The 20,365-nt window shown below is 49.0% G+C and overlaps 1 protein-coding gene across 1 annotated transcript in view; it reads left to right on the top strand.

The window, feature by feature from the left end:
- Positions 1-20,365, top strand: part of LOC149465842 (uncharacterized) — a 72,517-nt gene that overhangs the window by 10,703 nt on the left and 41,449 nt on the right. Inside the window, exon 2 of the mRNA XM_089673459.1 lies at positions 626-3,563. Coding sequence (XP_089529585.1) covers positions 626-3,563 — 2,938 coding nt within the window. The remainder of the gene's footprint in view (positions 1-625; positions 3,564-20,365) is intronic.

Below are 20,365 nucleotides of genomic sequence, written 5' to 3'. Positions count from 1 at the left end.
ACAAACAAGGTTCTACTATATACACAAAAAGGTAAAGAAAACAAAATGGATCCCAGATGTTAACAAAATGGGTCAGCAAACATTTTTTTATCATTATTATTTCATCAAAGTATTTGTGTTTATGAAGTGTATGTAAACCCAAATACTAAAATTGTGTAAATGGCTGCTTTTCACCTTGTAAATATAGTTATACAAGGTTTTGAATATTGGTGTTAATAAAAAATGGATAAGCACCTGTAAGTCATAACAGTTTCTGCTCTCTGAAACCTTTTTTTTAATAGGGTGAATGCCAGCTTCCATTACTGCAGGAAAGTGGTTACCCTGTTCTTTCATACAATTTGCTGCAGTCAGTGACCTTTTCTGGTTTATTGACAGCTGCTCTGACCATTTTGCAATGGAGACTGGGACATCCCAGTGTAACTGCCACTTTTGCTAGTTATTTTGGCCTGTTACAGAAAATGAAGGAAAAAAAAAACAAAAACGGAACTACTGGCAAGTTTCAACAGGTAAAAAAATATTTATACGGGATAAAAAAAGCACTGTTGTGTTAATGCTATTAACAAACTGCATTATATACTGTATGTGTGTCAACAGTTACATTTTAATTTTTATTTAAATTTTCTAGATAATGCAAAACCAGAAGAAAGTAAACACAGGACTAAACATCATTATAAAGACCATGGAAGATCATCATTCGATGAAACAACTTGGACATCTGATATATATGAATATAAATATTTGGAACCTGTGCAAACCTGGTATTATACTGAAGAAATATCTGATAGAGGTGTAGGTGAAAAGGTTAGCTGGAAGGGTAAAGATAAAAATGGTGGTGAGGGACATACAAAACATAAGGATAAAGGATCAAATCCTGGCCACCACCATTCAAGTGGAAAAAAAGGTAGCCATGGTTTGCAAACAGGAGGGTTTCTTGGTGGTGGACTTGGAGGTTTTTTTGGTGGTGATGGACTAGTCGGAGATTTTCATGGTGGTGATGGACTAATGGAAGAGCTAGTTGGTGGTGGTGGAGTAGTGGGAGAGCTTTATGATAATTATGGAAAAGGAGGGTTTCTTGCTGGTGCTGGACAAGCAGGAGGATATCTTGTAGATGAAAGTCAAGCAGGAGGGTATCTTGGTGGTGATGGACAAGCGGGAGGGTATCTTGGTGGTGATGGACAAGCGGGAGGGTATCTTGGTGGTTATGGACAAGCGGGAGGGTATCTTGGTGGTGATGGACAAGCGGGAGGGTATCTTGGTGGTTATGGACAAGCGGGAGGGTATCTTGGTGGTTATGGACAAGCGGAAGGGTATCTTGGTGGTGATGGACAAGCGGGAGGGTATTTTGGTGGTGATGGACAAGCAGGAGGGTATCTTGGTGGTGATGGACAAGCGGGAGAGTATTTTGGTGGTGATGGACAAGCGGGAGGGTATTTTGGTGATGATGGACAAGTGGGAGGGTATCTTGGTGGTGAAGGAATAGTGAGAGGGCATCATGGTGGTGGTGAACATCACAGTGGTGGTGGAAAACTGGAAGGACATCACGGTGGTGGTAGAATACTGGGAGGGCTTCATGATATTGATGGACTGATTGGAGGGCATCATGGTGGTGGTGGACGAGTAGATGGGCTTGTTAGTGGTGGTGGAATAACAGAGGGAGGGCTCCATGGAAGTGGTGGATTAGTGGGAGGAGTTCTTGGTAGTGAAGGAATAGTGGGAGGAGTTCTTGGTGGTGAGATGGTGGGAGGAGTTCTTGGTAGTGAAGGAATAGTGGGAAGAGTTCTTGGTGGCGATATGTTGGAAGGGGTTCTTGGTGGTGCTGATATGGTGGGAGGACTTGTTGGTGCTGATATGGTGGGAGGACTTGTTGGTGCTGATATGGTGGGAGGACTTGTTGGTGCTGATATGGTGGGAGGACTTGTTGGTGCTGATATGGTGGGAGGACTTGTTGGTACTGATATGGTGGGAGGACTTGTTGGTAGTGATATGATAGGTATTCTTAGTGGTGATATGTTGGAAGGAGTTCTTGGTGGCACTGATATGGTGGGAGGACTTGATGGTGTTGATATTGTGGGAGGACTTGTTGGTACTGATATGGTGGGAGGACTTGTTGGTGGTGATATGATAGGTGTTCTTAGTGGTGATATGCTAGAAGGGCTTCTTGGAGACGGAGGAGCACTAGGAGGGCTTCTTGGAGATGAAGAACCACTAAGAGGGCTTTTTGAAGATGGAGGACCACTAGAAGGGCTTCTTGGAGAAGGAGGACCACTAGGAGGGCTTCTTGGAGATGGAGGACTACTAGGAGGGCTTCTTGGAGAAGGAGGACCACTAGAAGGGCTTCTTGGAGAAGGAGGACCACTAGGAGGGCTTCTTGGAGATGGAGGACTACTAGGAGGGATTCTTGGAGAAGGAGGACCACTAGGAGGGCTTCTTGGAGATGGAGGACTACTAGGAGGGCTTCTTGGAGAAGGGGGACCACTAGGAGGACTTCTTGGAGAAGGAGGACCACTAGGAGGGCTTCTTGGAGAAGGAGGACCACTAGGAGGGCTTCTTGGAGAAGGAGGACCACTAGGTGGGCTTCTTGGAGATGAAGGAATACTAGGAGGGCTTCTTGGAGAAGGGGGACCACTAGGAGGGCTTCTTGGAGAAGGGGGACCACTAGGAGGGCTTCTTGGAGAAGGAGGACCACTAGGAGGGCTTCTTGGAGATGGAGGACTACTAGGAGGGCTTCTTGGAGAAGGGGGACCACTAGGAGGGCTTCTTGGAGAAGGAGGACCACTAGGAGGGCTTCTTGGAGAAGGGGGACCACTAGGAGGGCTTCTTGGAGAAGGGGGACCACTAGGAGGGCTTCTTGGAGAAGGAGGACCACTAGGAGGGCTTCTTGGAGAAGGGGGACCACTAGGAGGGCTTCTTGGAGAAGGGGGACCACTAGGAGGGATTCTTGGAGAAGGAGGACCACTAGGAGGGCTTCTTGGAGAAGGAGGACCACTAGGAGGGCTTCTTGGAGAAGGAGGACCACTAGGAGGGCTTCTTGGAGATGGAGGACTACTAGGAGGGCTTCTTGGAGAAGGAGGACCACTAGGAGGGCTTCTTGGAGAAGGGGGACCACTAGGAGCGCTACTTGGAGATGAAGGAATACTAGGAGGGCTTCTTGGAGAAGGAGGACCACTAGGAGGGCTTCTTGGAGAAGGAGGACCACTAGGAGGGCTTCTTGGAGATGGACTACTAGGAGGGCTTCTTGGAGAAGGAGGACCACTAGGAGGGCTTCTTGGAGATGATGGAGTACTAGGAGGGCTTCTTGGAGAAGGAGGACCACTAGGAGCGCTTCTTGGAGAAGGAGGACCACTAGGAGCGCTTCTTGGAGAAGGAGGACCACTAGGAGCGCTTCTTGGAGAAGGAGGACCACTAGGAGCACTTCTTGGAGATGGAGGACCACTAGGAGCGCTTCTTGGAGATGGAGGGCCACTAGGAGCGCTTCTTGGAGATGGAGGGCCACTAGGAGGGCTTCTTGGTGATGATGGACTACTGGGAGGACTTTTGGATGGAGGCCTTCTTAACAGTATTGGGTAAGTAAATGTGATAGATAAAATATTTAGACTGTTTAAATAAGTTAACTTTCCAAAAATATACATATGGTTTAATGCAATCTTGAGGGAAGTGTTTAATGAGAGGTTTTGATTATGTATTCACAGTTTAGCACCAAAAAGAGATTGCAAGAAATGTGTGTCATGGAGTGGTAGGAAATAGAGCACAATATTGTTTTAAGGGTCCAAAATATGTTTATATGATGCACAGGTATTTAAAAACCCAACATATTTTAAGGCTTCCATGGGGCCCCTCTCATTGAGGCCTAATGACTCTGGACTGGAGTTAAATAGCTTAATAAAAAAGTAGAGCTCATACATACAGTGAAGGAAATAAGTATTTGATCCCCTGCTGATTTTGAATGTTTACCCACTCAAAGAAATGATCAGTCTAAAAATCGAATGGTAGGTGTATTGTAACACAGAGACAGAATAGCAACAAAATTCTAAAGAGATGCATGTCTAACAAATTATGCACTGATAGAGGGAAATAAGTATTTGATCCCCTATCATTCAGCAGGATTTCTGGCTACCAGGTGTCTTTCATACAGGTAACAAGCTGAGATTAGAAGCAGTTTCTTAAAAGGGAGTGCTGCTAATCTCATTGTTACCTGTATAAAAAGACACCTGTCCACAGGAGCAATCAAACACTCAAATTCCAAACTCTCCACCATGGCAAAGACCAAAGAGCTGTCCAAGGATGTCAGGGACACGATTGTAGACCTACACAAGGTCCCTTTGCTCAAGAAAGCACATGTTCAGACCCATCTGAAATTTGCCACTGAACATCTGAATGATTAAGTGATGCAGAGGAGGACTGGTTGAAAGTGTTGTGGTCAGATGAGACCAAAATCAAGTTCTTTGGCATCAACTCAACTCACCGTATTTGGAGGAGGAGGAATATTGCCTATGACCCCAAGAACATCATCCCAACTGTCAAACATGGTGGTGGAAACATTCTGCTTTGGGGGTGTTTTTCTGCTAAGGGGACAGGACAACTGCACCACATCAAAGGGATGATGGACGGGGCAATATACCGTCAAATCTTGGGTGAGAACCTTCTTCCCTCAGCCAGGACATTAAAAATGAGTAGTGGATGGGTATTCCAACATGACAATGACCCAAAACACACGGCCAAGGCAAAAAAGGAGTGGCTCAAGAAGAAGCACATTAAGGTCCTGGAGTGGCCTAGCCAGTCTCCAGACCTTAATCCAATTGAAAATCTGAGGAGGGAGCTGAAAGTTCAAGTTGCCAAATGTTAGCCACCAAACCTTAATGACTTGGAGAGGGGTCCAAAATCCCTCCTGAGATGTATGCAAACCCGGTGGCCAACTACAGGAAACGTCTGACCTCTGATTCCCAACAATGGATTTGCCACCAATTACCAAGTCATGTTTTGTGAAGGGGATCAAACACTTATTTCCCTCATAAGCATGCAAATCAGTGCATAATTTGTTAGACATGCATTTCTTTAGAATTTTTTGTTGCTATTGAGTCTGAGTGTTACAATACACTGTGAGAACTAGCATCAAATGAAAAGGTTTTACAGCACACAGCCACTTGCTTTCTTCTTTTTTAAGAGCCTTCTAGCCCAAAATTTATTTAAAGGAAAGTTCCATACAATAGGTTTCCCCCACAGGGGTATCCATCATGAATACAACCAAAACAAATATTCAGCCTCCTGGCTCTCTCAGGTATACAGCTAGCAGCCCCTTGCTGCTCTGGTTCCCACATCTCCTGATTCCTGGGCAATGACCTGTCTGCCGGGGTGGAGCCTAGAACCATGGTTTGGCCTCTACAAAAAGGGCTGCACATACCTGTGCAATTAGTGTGCTGGGGGGGTCTGAAAACACGGACCCAGGATTGGAGATTTCACCCCTCCAAATCACTTCGAAATCTCCAGGCCCCAAAATGGGCTTTACGGACAAACCAGTTTCCACTGCATTAAGAGAACTGCGTGGAGCCCCTCAACTGGTATAGTTGAAATCCTGGGTTATTATTATTATACAGGATTTATATAGCACCAACAGTTTGCACAGCGCTTTACAATATAAGGGAGACAATACAATTACAATACATTTCAGTACAGGAGGAATAGGAGGGCCCTTCTCGCCGAGCTTACAATCTAAAGGAAGGGGGAAGTGATACAAAAGGTGATAACTGCGGGGGATGATCTGGCGGAGGTGATTCAAGTACAGTTCTTAGGTGGAGATGGAGTAGGCTTCCCTGAAGAAGTAAGTTTTCAAAGATTGCCTAAAGGCAGAGAGGTGGGGGCTGACCGGACATGCTGTGGTAGGGAGTTCCAGAGGATGGGAGAGGCTCTGGAGAAGTCCTGGAGGGAAGCGTGGGAGGAGGTGATGAGGGAGCTAGAGAGGAGGATATCGTGGGAGGAGTGGAGTGGGCGATGTGGGGGGTATCTGTGGATGAGGTTGGTGATGTAGCTAGGGGCAGTGTTGTGGATGGCTTTGTAAGCTGTGGTTAGTATTTTGAATTTTATACGTTGGGTTAGTGGAAGCCAGTGGAGGGATAGGTGGAGAGGGGCAGCAGTCGCTGATTGGTTGGTAAGGTGTATGAGTCTAGCAGCAGCATTCATAATAGACTGAAGGGGGGATAGCCTGTGTAACAGTAGACCAGTGAGGAGGGGGTTGCAGTAATCGAGGCGGGATATAACGAAGGCGTGAATAAATTGTTTTGTGGTGTCATTGGTCAGGAAGGGGCAGATTTTGGAAATGTTCCGGAGGTTGAGGCGGCAGGATTTAGCCAGTGAGTGGATGTGGGGTCCAAAGGAGAGGTCAGAGTCTAGGATTACGCCTAGCACCCTGGCATGAGGGGGAAAGACCAATGGTTGTGCTTTTGATCTTAATGGTAAAGTCGTGAGTGGGGTTATCGGGGAGGAGGAAAAATTACAAGCCCAGTTTTTGAAAGATTGAGTTTAAGGTAGCGATGTGACATCCATGCTGATATGTTGCTTAGTAGATTTGTGATACATGAGGAGATTGAGGGGGTGAGCTGGGGAGTGGAGAGATAGTTCTGGGTGTCATCAGCATAGAGGTGGTATTGGAAGCCATGGGAGGTTATCAGTTGGCCCAGGGAGGAGGTATAGAGAAAGAAAAGGAGGGGACCAAGAACAGAACCTTGGGGTACCCCAACAGAAAGAGGAAGCGGAGGAGGAGGAGTTGTATGTGACACTGAAAGTGCGGTGAGAAAGGTAAGAGAAGAACCAGGAGAGAGCAGAGTCACGGAGGCCGATGGAGTGGTGTTTACTGAGGAGGAGCGGGTGGTCGACTGTGTCAATGGCAGCGGAAAGGTGTATGAGTATGGAGTAATGGCCATTGGTTTTAGCAGTTAGTAGGTCATTAGTGAGTTTTAGTAGGGCAGTTTCTGTGGAATGTTGTGGGCAGAAGCCAGACAGTCGGGGATCAAGAAGGTTGTTGTCGATGAGGTAGCAGTTCATACGGTTGTGAACAAGGCGCTCGAGAAGCTTGGAAGCAAACAGGAGCAGGGAGATGGGTCTTAAGGTATTCAAACAGGTGGGGTCCAGCGAGGGTTTTTTGAGGATGGGGGTAACCAGTGCATGTTTGAGTGGGGAGGGAAAGGTGCCCATGAAGAGTGAGAGGTTGAAGATGTGGGTTAGAGAGTTTAGGATAGAGCAGGAAGGAGGCTGCAACAGTCGTGAGGGGACAGGGTCCAGGGGACAGGTGGTGAAGTGGGCCTTGGAAAGGAGTTCAGTAACTTCCTCGGTGGTAACAGGGTCGAAGGAGGAGAGTGTATTGTTTGGTGTTGGGCCTGGCATGTTGGTTAGAGGAGGAAGCTTGACACTGGAGATCTCATCACGAATTGTGTTGATAACCTTGATTTAGACCGTGGCAGAATACCGCACTGCCACATATCTCCCCCCTTTGTTTTGACCCCTAGGGGGCAGAACACACAAGCCCAAACTTTTTAATTTGGCACCTCTGTGCCAGTTGTCACCCACATGAGCCCATTCCTGACTGACATCAGTTTCAAAGAGAAATTTTACTTCCTGTCTTATGAGGCGATTTTCCCTGTGTTCTTCTACTACACTGATTTGGGCTCTATAAAGACACTGTGCCTTTTTACAGGTACACTTCCAAAAGCGTTGTGTCAGGGATCACGGCGCCGGAATCCTGCATCACGGCGCCGTCCCCCCGCGCATGCGCACTGGCGGCGAGCCGCGTCTGACAGGACGCCGCGCATGCGCAGTAGAGAGTCGAGGGCACGCCTCAGGCGTCCAATGACAGCCGGGGGCGCGTCCCAGCCAGCCAATGACAGTGCAGGGCGCACTATTTAAAGATGCCCTGCACTGTCACCCATTGCCGCAAGGTCTTATGTGATCCTGGATACCTGCTCCTGTTCTGTGACCCTGTTTTCGACCCTGACTACGCTGCCTGCCCCTGTGTTTGACCCGGCTTGTCCTGACTACTCTGCCTGCTCCTGCGTTTTGACTCGGATATCCTGACTATTCTACGGACTGATTTACCTGGCTGACCCTGCATGTGACCTGACTACTCCTTGCCCGCTGATTTGGTACCCCGCTTACCCCCCACGGAACCACTATCCGTGCCACCCTGCTGGGGCCGTCATCCGCCTCATATCTGGCTCTCCCGGTACCTACCCATCCCCGGAGGCCTTCCCAGCCGCTGGTGGGCCCGTCCAGAGGTCGTGACCTGGCCCGGGACTGTTTCAAGTCCATCCCCACCATCAGGGGCCCTGGTGAAGGCACAGCCCGGGCTTAGACCCCACGCTCTGGGTTGGTCTATCAGTTGGCAGCCGGAAGGCTCCGCCTGGCGGATCATAACAGTACCTTGCGGCCATGACAGAGCCAGGAGGTGGACCGGCGTCCCTAGAGGATATTTGCCAGCACCTGGCAACTTTGACCCAGGCCTTCCAGAACTTCCACAGTCGCTGCGCCCGACTGGAAGACCGCATGGAGACATTAGCCCCCCAGACTCCCCCTGCTCAGAGTCCCCCGTCTGGGGAACCTCCCGCTACCCCGACATCCGGAGCGGTTGCCACACCCTTAGCTCCTGAGCCCCGCGTTCCCCTGCCGGAACGGTTCCGTGGTGACCGGAGCCGCTTCCGAGCCTTCCGGAATGCTTGCACACTATATTTTGACTTGCAGCCCCGCACATTCTCCTCCGAGACCGTCAGGGTGGGGTTTATAGTCTCTCTCCTTCAGGATGAGCCCCAGGATTGGGCTCACCGTCTGATGGAGAGGCGTGACCCCCAGCTTGACTCCGTGACCAAGTTCTTTCAGGCCATGGCAGTATTGTATGACGACCCTCAGCGGGCTGCCTCCGCAGAGGCTACCCTATACTCTCTGCGGCAAGGCCGCCGGGCAGCCGAAGAATACGCGTCCGACTTTAGGCGATGCATGGGAGACACCAGATGGAACGATGCGGCCTTATGTCACCAGTTCCGCATCGGGCTGTCTGAGTCTCTCAAGGACGAACTAGCACGAGTAGGCCTACCAGACTCCCTGGAAAGACTGATTGAGTTGGCCATCCAGATTGACCGTAGGTTAAGGGAACGTCGGCTGGAAAGGAGCAGCCAGGGTCAAAGGGTGGTATGGATCCCACCGAGAGACACAGCTCCAACCCCAGGGAACCATCCCCGAGGCACGGAATCGGGGGACAACCCGGAACCCATGCAGCTGGGACTGGCCCGTTCCCACTTGTCGGTCGAGGAACGTCAAAGGAGACGATCGCTGAACCTATGCCTGTACTGCGGGGAAGCTGGTCACCAGGTGCGCTCCTGTCCTGCAAAGATGAGTAAGTCCGCTTCCTTTTCTTTTACCTTACCCGCAGGAAGGGATGATCAGTCCAATTACCTGGCCATACCTGTGTCTTTGCAGCTCCCGGGAAGAACACTATCGGTGACCGCAATCGTTGACTCTGGAGCTTGTAGTTGCTTTGTCGACCTGACTTTTGCCCACCGGCAAAAAATACCACTGCAGACCAAAGAAAGGGGGTTCAACATCTTCTTGGCAGACGGCTCCAGTATAAAATCAGGGGTGGTGGACCAGGAGACACCACCCATTTTTACCACAATAGCAGACCATCACCAGGAGTTCCTCCGTTTGGATGCCATCGCATCACCCCTATTTCCAGTCATTCTGGGGCTCCCTTGGCTGCGGGCCCATAACCCCCAGGTTGACTGGGAAAGGGGGACGATTCAATTTAGGTCACCCTACTGTTTGAATCACTGCCAGGTCACGGGATCCGTGGGTCCCCGGTTCCTCCTGTGCTTGGACGGTGATGCCAATCTATCCCAGACTATTCCCCCGGCCTACCATGACTTCTTGGACGTTTTCAGTAAGCGAGGGGCTGACGTTCTTCCCCCACACCGTTCTTACGATTGTCCTATAGACCTCCTACCCGGATCTGAGATCTCGTTCGGCCGGATCTTTCCCTTGTCAGAAACGGAATCGGGTGTACTGAGGGAATATATTGACGAGAACCTGCGGAAGGGGTTTATTCGTCCTTCCACATCCCCAGCCGGGGCCGGGCTGTTCTTCGTAGAGAAGAAGGACAAATCGTTACGGCCCTGCATAGACTACCGTGATCTAAACAAGATAACGGTAAAGAACCGTTATCCCTTACCGTTAGTCCCCGAGCTCCTCCAGAGATTAAAATCGGCAATGATATTCACTAAACTAGACCTGCGGGGGGCCTATAACCTTGTCCGTATCAGGGAGGGGGATGAGTGGAAGACGGCCTTCCGTACGAGATTCGGTCACTACGAATATCTAGTGATGCCATTCGGGCTCTGTAATGCACCGGCAACCTTCCAGCATTTCATCAACGATGTTTTTCGTGATTTCCTCGATGTCTTTGTAGTAGTTTATTTGGATGACATCCTAATTTTCTCCCCTTCACTGGAGGTTCATCGAGGTCACGTAGTACGGGTATTAGAACGGTTGCGTCAACACGGGCTATACGCCAAGGCAGAAAAGTGCTGTTTCGAACAGCGCGAAATCACGTTCTTGGGACTGGTTCTCTCTTCCGCGGGGGTCGCGATGGATCCCCAGAAAGTCACGGCGATCTTAGATTGGCCAATACCCGCCGACAAAAAGGGGGTACAGCGTTTCATCGGCTTTTCCAATTTTTATAGAAAGTTTGTTAGGAACTTCTCCGGTCTGGTCTCCCCGATCACGCAACTGACGAAACAAGGGGTCCGTTTTAAGTGGACTTCCGAAGCCCAGACGGCATTAGAGAAGCTCAAAAAATTATTCACGTCTGCGCCCATCCTCTGCCATCCGGATACTTCCCTCCCATATGTCTTGGAAGTGGATGCCTCTGAGAACGCGGTAGGAGCGGTTCTGTCCCAAAGAAATGGAACCAAGGAACTACTGCACCCCGTGGCGTTCTTCTCCAGGAAGTTGACGCCGGCTGAACGTAACTATGACATCGGAGATCGGGAGCTCCTGGCCATCAAATCCGCTCTAGAAGAATGGAGGTACTTACTGGAAGGAGCCACACACCCAATCCTAGTCTTCACAGATCACAAGAACCTGGAATATTTAAGAACAGCGAAACGACTGAGACCTCGCCAGGCAAGATGGGCTCTTTTCTTCTCGCGATTCACTCTCCATATTACGTACCGACCCGGTACTAAGAACACAAAACCAGACGCTCTGTCCCGCATGTTTGAGGACCCCGATGACACAGTGGCACCTGACACCATCTTACCTTCCGGAAGTTTCCTTGCTCTACAAACAGAACTTCGTTCCAGACTCCTCGACGCTTCTACAGGACTACCAGTTCCGTCGGGGTCACCCCTCCTGAACCACGGCGGGCTGTTTTGGAAGGAAGACCGGATCATGGTCCCAGAAGAGGTGCGAACCCTGGTCCTAGGGCACTGCCACGACCATCGAATGGCAGGTCACTTCGGGGTTGCGAAAACTCTGGAACTACTACGGCGCTCGTTCTGGTGGCCGAACATGAATAAGGACTGCGAGCGTTACGTCCAGACCTGCTCCACCTGTCAAAGGAACAAGCCCTCCAGGAGCCGGGCATGGGGATTGTTACGTCCATTACCAATACCCAAGCGGGCCTGGCAAATGATTGCCATGGACTTTGTGGTCGAACTCCCACCATCCCAAGGCTACACAGCAATAATGGTGGTCGTGGACCGCTTCTCAAAGATGGCACATTTTATACCCCTGGAGAAAACCCCATCGGCACCTGAAACGGCACGGATCTTCATTAAGGAAGTAGTCAGGCTTCATGGGGTCCCCGAAGATATAGTGTCAGATCGGGGAGTCCAATTCACTTCCAGGTTCTGGAACTCCTTGTGTAAAGCACTAGGAATCAAGCTGTCGCTTTCATCCGCCTACCACCCACAGACCAACGGCCAAACCGAGAGGACCAACCAAACGCTGGAACAATACCTGCGATGTTACACGTCCTACCTTCAGGATGACTGGTTGACGTTGTTGCCGTCCGCAGAATTCGCGTACAACAACTCGAGTCACTCTGCAACGGGGCAATCCCCGTTCTTCGCCAATTACGGGTATCATCCCACATTTCTCCCTGACCTGATGCCTGAAAACCCGGTACCGGCATCTCAGGACGTCTTAAACTTCTTCTCTGTCAATAACAAGACAATTCAGGAAGCCATCGCCAAAGCCCAAGGGGACAGTAAGAGGGCGTTCGACAGGAAAAGAAGAGGAGAATTACTGCTTCAACCAGGGGATCGGGTATGGCTGTCAACGACCAACTTGAAGATGCTGCATCCTTCGAGGAAGCTGGGACCCAAGTACATTGGCCCATTTCCGGTAAAGCGTGTAGTCAACAAGGTGGCCTACGAGCTTGAGCTTCCGCAGACCTTCAGGGTACATCCTGTGTTCCATGTGTCTCTCCTGAAGCCATCCAGACCGGATCCTTTCCCGGACCGTGAGTCCAGACCTCCCGAGGCAATCTCCGTAGATGACCAGGAGGAATACGAAGTGGAGACTATCCTCAGTTGCCGACGGAGGGGGAACCAGACCCAGTTCCTGATAAAATGGAAGGGTTATGGCCCTGAGGAGAACTCATGGGAACCCGCCCAGAACATTCACGCTCCCCGGCTCATCCGGGAATTTTTTCGTGGACACCCGCGGTGGAGAGATCAGTGGGGCTCCCGGAGGGTGCCCATTGGGGGGGGGCAGTGTCAGGGATCACGGCGCCGGAATCCTGCATCACGGCGCCGTCCCCCCGCGCATGCGCACTGGCGGCGAGCCGCGGCTGACAGGACGCCGCGCATGCGCAGTAGAGAGTCGAGGGCGCGCCTCAGGCGTCCAATGACAGCCGGGGGCGCGTCCCAGCCAGCCAATGACAGTGCAGGGCGCACTATTTAAAGATGCCCTGCACTGTCACCCATTGCCGCAAGGTCTTATGTGATCCTGGATACCTGCTCCTATTCTGTGACCCTGTTTTCGACCCTGACTACGCTGCCTGCCCCTGTGTTTGACCCGGCTTGTCCTGACTACTCTGCCTGCTCCTGCGTTTTGACTCGGATATCCTGACTATTCTACGGACTGATTTACCTGGCTGACCCTGCATGTGACCTGACTACTCCTTGCCCGCTGATTTGGTACCCCGCTTACCCCCCACGGAACCACTATCCGTGCCACCCTGCTGGGGCCGTCATCCGCCTCATATCTGGCTCTCCCGGTACCTACACGCATCCCCGGAGGCCTTCCCAGCCGCTGGTGGGCCCGCCCAGAGGTCGTGACCTGGCCCGGGACTGTTTCAAGTCCATCCCCACCATCAGGGGCCCTGGTGAAGGCACAGCCCGGGCTTAGACCCCACGCTCTGGGTTGGTCTATCAGTTGGCAGCCGGAAGGCTCCGCCTGGCGGATCATAACACGTTGCCTCTATTTTCCTTGGGGCCACCCAAATCATCTTCCCATTAAGGAATTTACAAAACTTGGTACCTTTCTGAGGATGAGGTTGACACCTGAGTTTTAGTTGTTGGATAACATTAAAGCTACAAAGCACTTTCAACAGCCAGTTTCCCTTTGAAGGATTCATGCTTTTAAACACAAAGTATGGGCTCTTTTATTGGGGTTACCTTAGTCCCTCTTTGCATTCTATGGACGGGCATCCTGTTACTGTACAAACTTACCTTTGCTTGTTTCCCCATGTATGCTGCAGGTTTCCTTTTGTCAGTTTTGTCACTGACATTCTTAGACAGCAGTGTCCTACTCTCTTTCTGAAGGACAGACCGATTGTCTTGCCCTTCAGATGTTTTTATATCAGGGGACCTGTTTAAATATTCCACTTCCTTCAAGTTTTCCCTCTGGGCAGATAAGCCATTTAAAGTTTCTCTTCCCAGAATACCCTCCTGAACCTGTAGGGAGCCTAATTCTACTGCGGTTTTTATCTTAGCTATGTCTGCCATGTCATTACCCACATCACGTTTCAGGATTATCAGCACGCATGTCCACTTGACCTTCAGGTCTATCATTAGTCTTATTGTCACCCACAGAAACTAAAATGGTAAACTTTTACCAGTGCCTTGCAATTTCCTCATCATCATGAATATCCACATATTTGTCAGAACTCATTTCAGTGTTTGGCAGGGCAGTGTCTGGAGACCAAGCGCACACGGTGGAGTGGTTGTCTCCCATGGAAACATCACTATTCACCAACTCCACTGGTACATGAACCTCTTCCAGCAACTGTCCTGACACCTGACCTTCATAACAATTCCACATTTTGTTTACTGACCCTAATCGCTTGATTTGTGCCATCTGACACTTCCACCAACACCAGCTTGTTTGGTATCACACTATTCATTGCCACACCATGAGATCCTTTGTGGGTTGTGGGTACGATCTCTGATATGTGCTCAATCTCACTTGGCCCTTCCATTTTGGGAGGGAGACCATCTACAGCAAGTGTGCCCATGTCCATAAGCTGCTCTGCAGTCCCATTTAGCACAGCAGAATTCATGTCCACTCCACTGTTAGAAACAGAGGTCCCTTTCAACAAAGCCAACTGGTTTTAGCCCATCTGTCCCAGTCTGCTTTCTCTGTGCTCCAGAGGTACTACGCAGTACCGCACCAACTGCCAAAGGAGACACGGGACACAGCAGCAGCAGACACATCACATACAGTTGTGACCAAAATTATTCAACCCCCAATGCTGTAAAGGGGTTTAGGGACTATAGTGTACATTTGGAATTGTATTCAGAATCAAATCCTACAAGGACGTTGTAACTACCCAAATGCAACTAAAATGACATCAATTGTTTATGTAATACAGTAGTAAATGGTTCTTATGTGGTTTCTTCATTGCCACAATTATTCAACCCCTTAAAGACTACCACTCTGAAGAACAGAGGTTCATACAGGTGCTTTCCATCAGGTATTGAAAACACCTGTGGATGTCACCGAGCAGCAATCAAGCATAATAAGCACCAATTAGGCAGCTTTAAAATGACTGTGATACTCAGCTCCTTCTAGACATTTACTGGTGTGGTTACAAACATGGTGAAGGCAAGAGAATGGTCCAGGAAGACAAGAGAAGAGGTGATTTCTCTTCACAGGAAGGGCAATGGCTATAAGAAGATTGCAAAGATGTTAAACATACCAAGAGACACCTTAGGAAGCATCATTCGCAAATTCAAGGCAAAGGGCACTGTTGAAACGCTACCTGGTCGTGGCAGAAAGAAGATGCTGACTTCGACTGCTGTGCGCTACCTGAAGCGTAGAGTGGAGAGAAGTCCCCGTGTGACTGCTGAGGAACTGAGAAAAGATTTGTCAGATGTGGGTACAGAAGTTTCAGCCCAGACAATAAGACGCACACTGCGTAATGAAGGCCTCCGTGCCAGAACTCCCAGGCGTACCCCCTTGCTGTCTCCAAAGAATAAGAAGAGTCGACTGCAGTATGCCAAAAGCCATGTGGACAAACCACAAAAGTTGTGGGATAGTGTTCTGTGGACTGATGAAACAAAATTAGAACTGTTTGGGCCCATGGATCAACGCTATGTTTGGAGGAGGAAGAACAAGGCCTATGATGAAAAGAACACCTTGCCTACTGTGAAGCATGGTGGAGGGTCAATCATGCTTTGGGGCTGTTTTGCTTCTGCAGGTACAGGGAAGCTTCAGCGTGTGCAAGGTACCATGAATTCTCTTCAGTACCAGGAGATATTGGATGGAAACGTGATGCAGTCCGTCACACACCTGAGGCTTGGGAGACGTTGGACCTTTCAACAGGACAATGATCCCAAGCATACCTCCAAGTCCACTAGAGCATGGTTGCAGAGGAAAGGCTGGAACATTTTGGAGTGGCCATCGCAGTCACCAGACTTAAATCCGATTGAGAACCTCTGGTGGGACTTAAAGAAAGCAGTTGCAGTGCGCAAGCCTAAGAATGTGACTGAACTGGAGGCCTTTGCCCATGAAGAATGGGCGAAGATACCCGTAGATCGCTGCAAGACACTTGTGTCAAGCTATGCTTCACGTTTAAAAGCTGTTATAACTGTAAAAGGATGCTGTACTAAGTACTAAGATTGAATGTCACTTGGGGGTTGAATAAAACTGATAATGCTGTGAGCACAGAAAAGACATTTGTGGTTATTTCATTATAACTGTTATGTTATATTTGTCTGACCTACAAGTGCCTCTTTAATGTAAATGTAAGCAAGATGACTGAATGATCAAAAGCAATGTCAAACTGGCCAAAACACTCAATTTCAGTGGGGGTTGAATAATTTTGGTCACAACTGTATATCACTTTTGTTCAACCTAAACTGTGGCAATACGTTTTTAACCTGAACAGGTTGCAATACCACACCCTGACCACCGTACTCTGATGGCGCTTCATTAAACTCATGAACACTTCCATACCAGGGGCAACAGGATATCTTTAATCATATTCACATCAACACTTATCTCTAGTGAGCTGTGATAGCCCATCACCAACCATAACATTACATTTACCAACAGTAACCCTTTTGTCAGCATGACCATCAGCATTCTCATTACATATAGACATGACTGTGGCTTTTGCAGGTTGTACCTGGCTATTACCCAGCTGAGCAGCCTGTGAGCCATGCCATCTCTTTAAAGGGGCACTATTTCTGGTTTTGGCAGCTCATAGCTGACCTGGGAAATCCTCTGCTCCGTAACTGCAGGCTCCTGGGAGGTTTCCCTGGTCATCTCTGCAGCACCTGTCACTAGGGAACACGGTGCCAGGACAGTTTTGGTCACCCCTAGTTTAACTTCCCAGGCATCTGCTGGATTATAGCAGGCACATGCAGAGTCCCCGTGTCCTTTTCAGTCTTTAGTCCTGCTACCTATTGGACTACTCTCTGTGCCTCCCCACTATTCAGAGAAGCACACAGCAGCCAGTCCATGTCCCTCTTTATTGTGGAACTCCCTGAAGGACACTCTTACTTCCTTGGACTCAGTCCCACAAACCAAAAGTCTTACCAGTTCCTTTAGCAGGTGTCATAGCCTTCACTTGAGTGCGTTGTCTCTCCTCTGTGGTGTCTCCACAGGCTGACTTCCCCATGTGGTCACGGGGCAACACTGCAGCCATTCCGGACCAACTGACACCCCCTGCAGGTAACACAGGATCACTGTTGCTAGGGGTAACAGCAGACTTGCTCTCAAAATGCAGTTGGCTATGCCTCATGCAGGATGCAGACTGTTGTGCCCTCTGTTCTGAGCTGACCACTTCACCTAAGCGCCCATAACATGAAACCTTGCATTTCTCTGGCTTTCTGATACCTTGGTCTTCCAGTGACACCTCTCCCAACCTGGAGCATTGCTGGCGAAGCAAGACACACTGAATTTCACCTTGAAGAAGGATTTCCTCTTTAAACATGCATTGGTCATCCTGGTCCCAATCCATCAAATGGTAAATCGACCGAAAATTTGTCGGTAATAAGTGTTGCAGCAACTCTGGCCACTGGTCCCTCGGCCATTTTCTGTGTAGAGCCTTTTTCAATTTTTTCAAGGAAGTCCCCAACCTCCTCTGTAGGTAGCATGGGTTGCATGTAATCAGAGGCCCAGAACTCAGCACATCTCGCCGTAGACCTGACATTGCAGTTATTGCTACGAGCAACCACACTCCTCTCAAACTTGTGGTCAGCCTGTTGCTCATTACTTGCACTCAGAGCTGACTTTCCAAACACAGATGCAGTCCTTTGCTTTGATATGCAACGTTTCAATGGAGGCTGGAACAAAGGGCATTTGGAGACAGAGTGCCCCCACTCACTGTACCGCAAGCATTGCGTACAAGCATAGCATCTTGCCAGAGTGTCTTGTCCAGGCTCCCTACATTGCATCTTTTTGCCATCTTAGAACTCTGCACATTAATAGCTGGCCTCCCTTCACCAGTGTTGCCAGGGGCAACAGCAGCCATTTCCCACTGTGGCAAACTCTGTTCAGACCTGTATGGAGCTTGTCTGGTGACAACAACCCCTCCAGCCACAGGGCTCTCTCTCATTTCAGCAAATCTTGCTTCTTTTTTGTGTTTTGACCACCCCATCTTCACACTTGACAACACTTTTGCACAGTCCAGCAACAAAGAAACGGAACACTGTCTCTTTAAGGCAGGTTACTTTGCTCTTGAAGGTTCTCCTCATCTGCACACACAAATTGTGCTGTCTCATGCACATAAACACAGTTCATATAACTGATGAGCTGACTTCTTTTGTAGGAATCTCCAATTCTGCCCACTGCATCCGCCACCATATGTGAGAACTAGCATCAAATGTAGAGCTTTTAGAGCACACAGACACAGAGCAATATACCGTCAAATCGCGGGTGAGAAACTTGTTCCCTCAGCCAGGGCATTGAAAATGGGTTGTGATTGGGTATTCAGCATGACAATGACCCAAAACACATGGCCAAGGCAACAAAGGAGTGGCTCAAGAAGAAGGTCCTGGAGTGACCTAGCCAGTCTCCAGACCTTAATCCGATTGAAAATCTGTGGAGGGAGCTGAAAGTTCGAGTTGCCAAATGTCAGCCACCAAACCTTAATGACTTGAAGAGGATCTGCCAAGAGGAGTGGGCCAAAATCCCTCCTGAGATGTGTGCAAACCTGGTGGCCAACTACAGGAAACATCTGACCTCTGTGATTGCCAACAAGGGATTTGCCATCAAGTACTAAGTCATGTTTTGTGAAGGGGATCAAATACTTATTTCCCCCATGAACATGCAAATCAGTGGATAATTTATTAGACATGCATTTCTTTTGAATTTTTTGTTGCTATTGTGTCTGAGTGTTACAATACACTGTGAGAACTAGCATCAAATGTAGAGCTTTTACAGCACACAGCCACTCGCTTTCTTCTTTTTTAAGAGCCTTCTAGCCCAATTTTATTTAAAGGAAAGCACCATACAATAGGTTTCCCCTGCAGGAGTATCCACCATGAATACAACCGAAACAAATGTTCAGCCTCCTGGCTCTCTCAGATATACAGCTAGCAGCCCCTTGCTGCTCTGGCTTCCACCTCTCCTATGTGGAGCCACCTGACTCCTGGCCAATGACCTCCTGTCTGCCATGGTGGAGATTAGAACCATGGTTTGGCCTCTACAAAAAGGCTTGCACACACCTGTGCAATTAGTGTGCTGGGAGGGTCTGAAAACACGGACACAGGATTGGAGATTTCATCCCTCCCAAATCACTTTGAAATCTCCAGGGCACAGGTCCCAAAACGGGCTTTACGAACCAACGAGGAAACCAGTTTTCTCTGCAATAAGAACTGCCTGAAGCCCCTCAACCTGTATAGTTGAGAATCCTGGGTTATAACCTTGATTTACACCGTGGCAGGATACCGCACTGCCACAACACCTACCATTTGATTTTTAGACTGATCATTTCTTTGTGAGTGGGCAAACATTCAAAATCAGCAGGGGATCAAATACTTATTTCCTTCACTGTACGTGAGGATAGTGGTTGGTCAGGGCCATCTTATCAAGCAGGCACACCTGGGCATAGCCTAGGGGCTCCAGGTGCACATGGCATGCTGGCAGTGCTGGGGTGGCATGGTACACTGCACACACAGAATAGATAACTGTATTTGTGTTAGCAGTGGTGCGTGTGTACCTGCTGCCTGCGATCTCCAAGTTGCCTTTAATGTCAAGTTCTGGACTTTGCAGCTCGACCTGCCACCCAGTGGGGAGTCCTGGGGATTTGTGACTGGGAGCGGGTGCACTGTCACTGTGTGATATATATATATATATATATATATATATATATATATATATAGTGAGATATTGAAAGACACAGGAAAAGGAGTGCACTGCGCAGTGTGACTCTGCCAGTGATTCTGCTCCACCTCCTCATGATCCATCCTATCCTTGCATAAAGCTGAATACATATTTGTGTACCCCAAACATGTGCCAAAAGCGCACCCTGAGCACCACCGCCACATTTACCAGCTTCTCATGGAAAGGTCCCAATTGCTACTTGCGATCGAGACCTTTCTGATCATGTGACCACTGTGACAGCCAATCACAGCGGTTACATCACCCTAAACCCCTCCTCCCAGCATCACAAATCCCTTAAAGGGCCTGGAGGCATTGGCACCAAAGGGTTAAAAAAAGTATAGGAATAAAAAGCACGGTATGTGTTGCTGCACCTACTAAATGAGAGAATCTCACCAATAAAAAAGTATATCTAAAGCTAAAACGTTTTTAAATTTAATTTTGGATAGGATAGGGGAGAGGTAAAACCGCTATCTTTTTTTCCAGTCTGGGTGTCATTAGGGAGATTTCCCTCCCCTTTCTGTCCTGTAGATTCAACTACCAGTGATAAGAT

The sequence above is a fragment of the Staurois parvus genome, unplaced genomic scaffold, assembly GCF_062004578.1.
Source record: "Staurois parvus isolate SC_StPar_1 unplaced genomic scaffold, SC_StPar_1.0 ptg000137l, whole genome shotgun sequence".
NCBI classification, from domain to species: domain Eukaryota; kingdom Metazoa; phylum Chordata; class Amphibia; order Anura; family Ranidae; genus Staurois; species Staurois parvus.
Note: the sequence above shows the minus strand (reverse complement) of the source record. Positions and strands in the feature narration are given on the sequence as shown.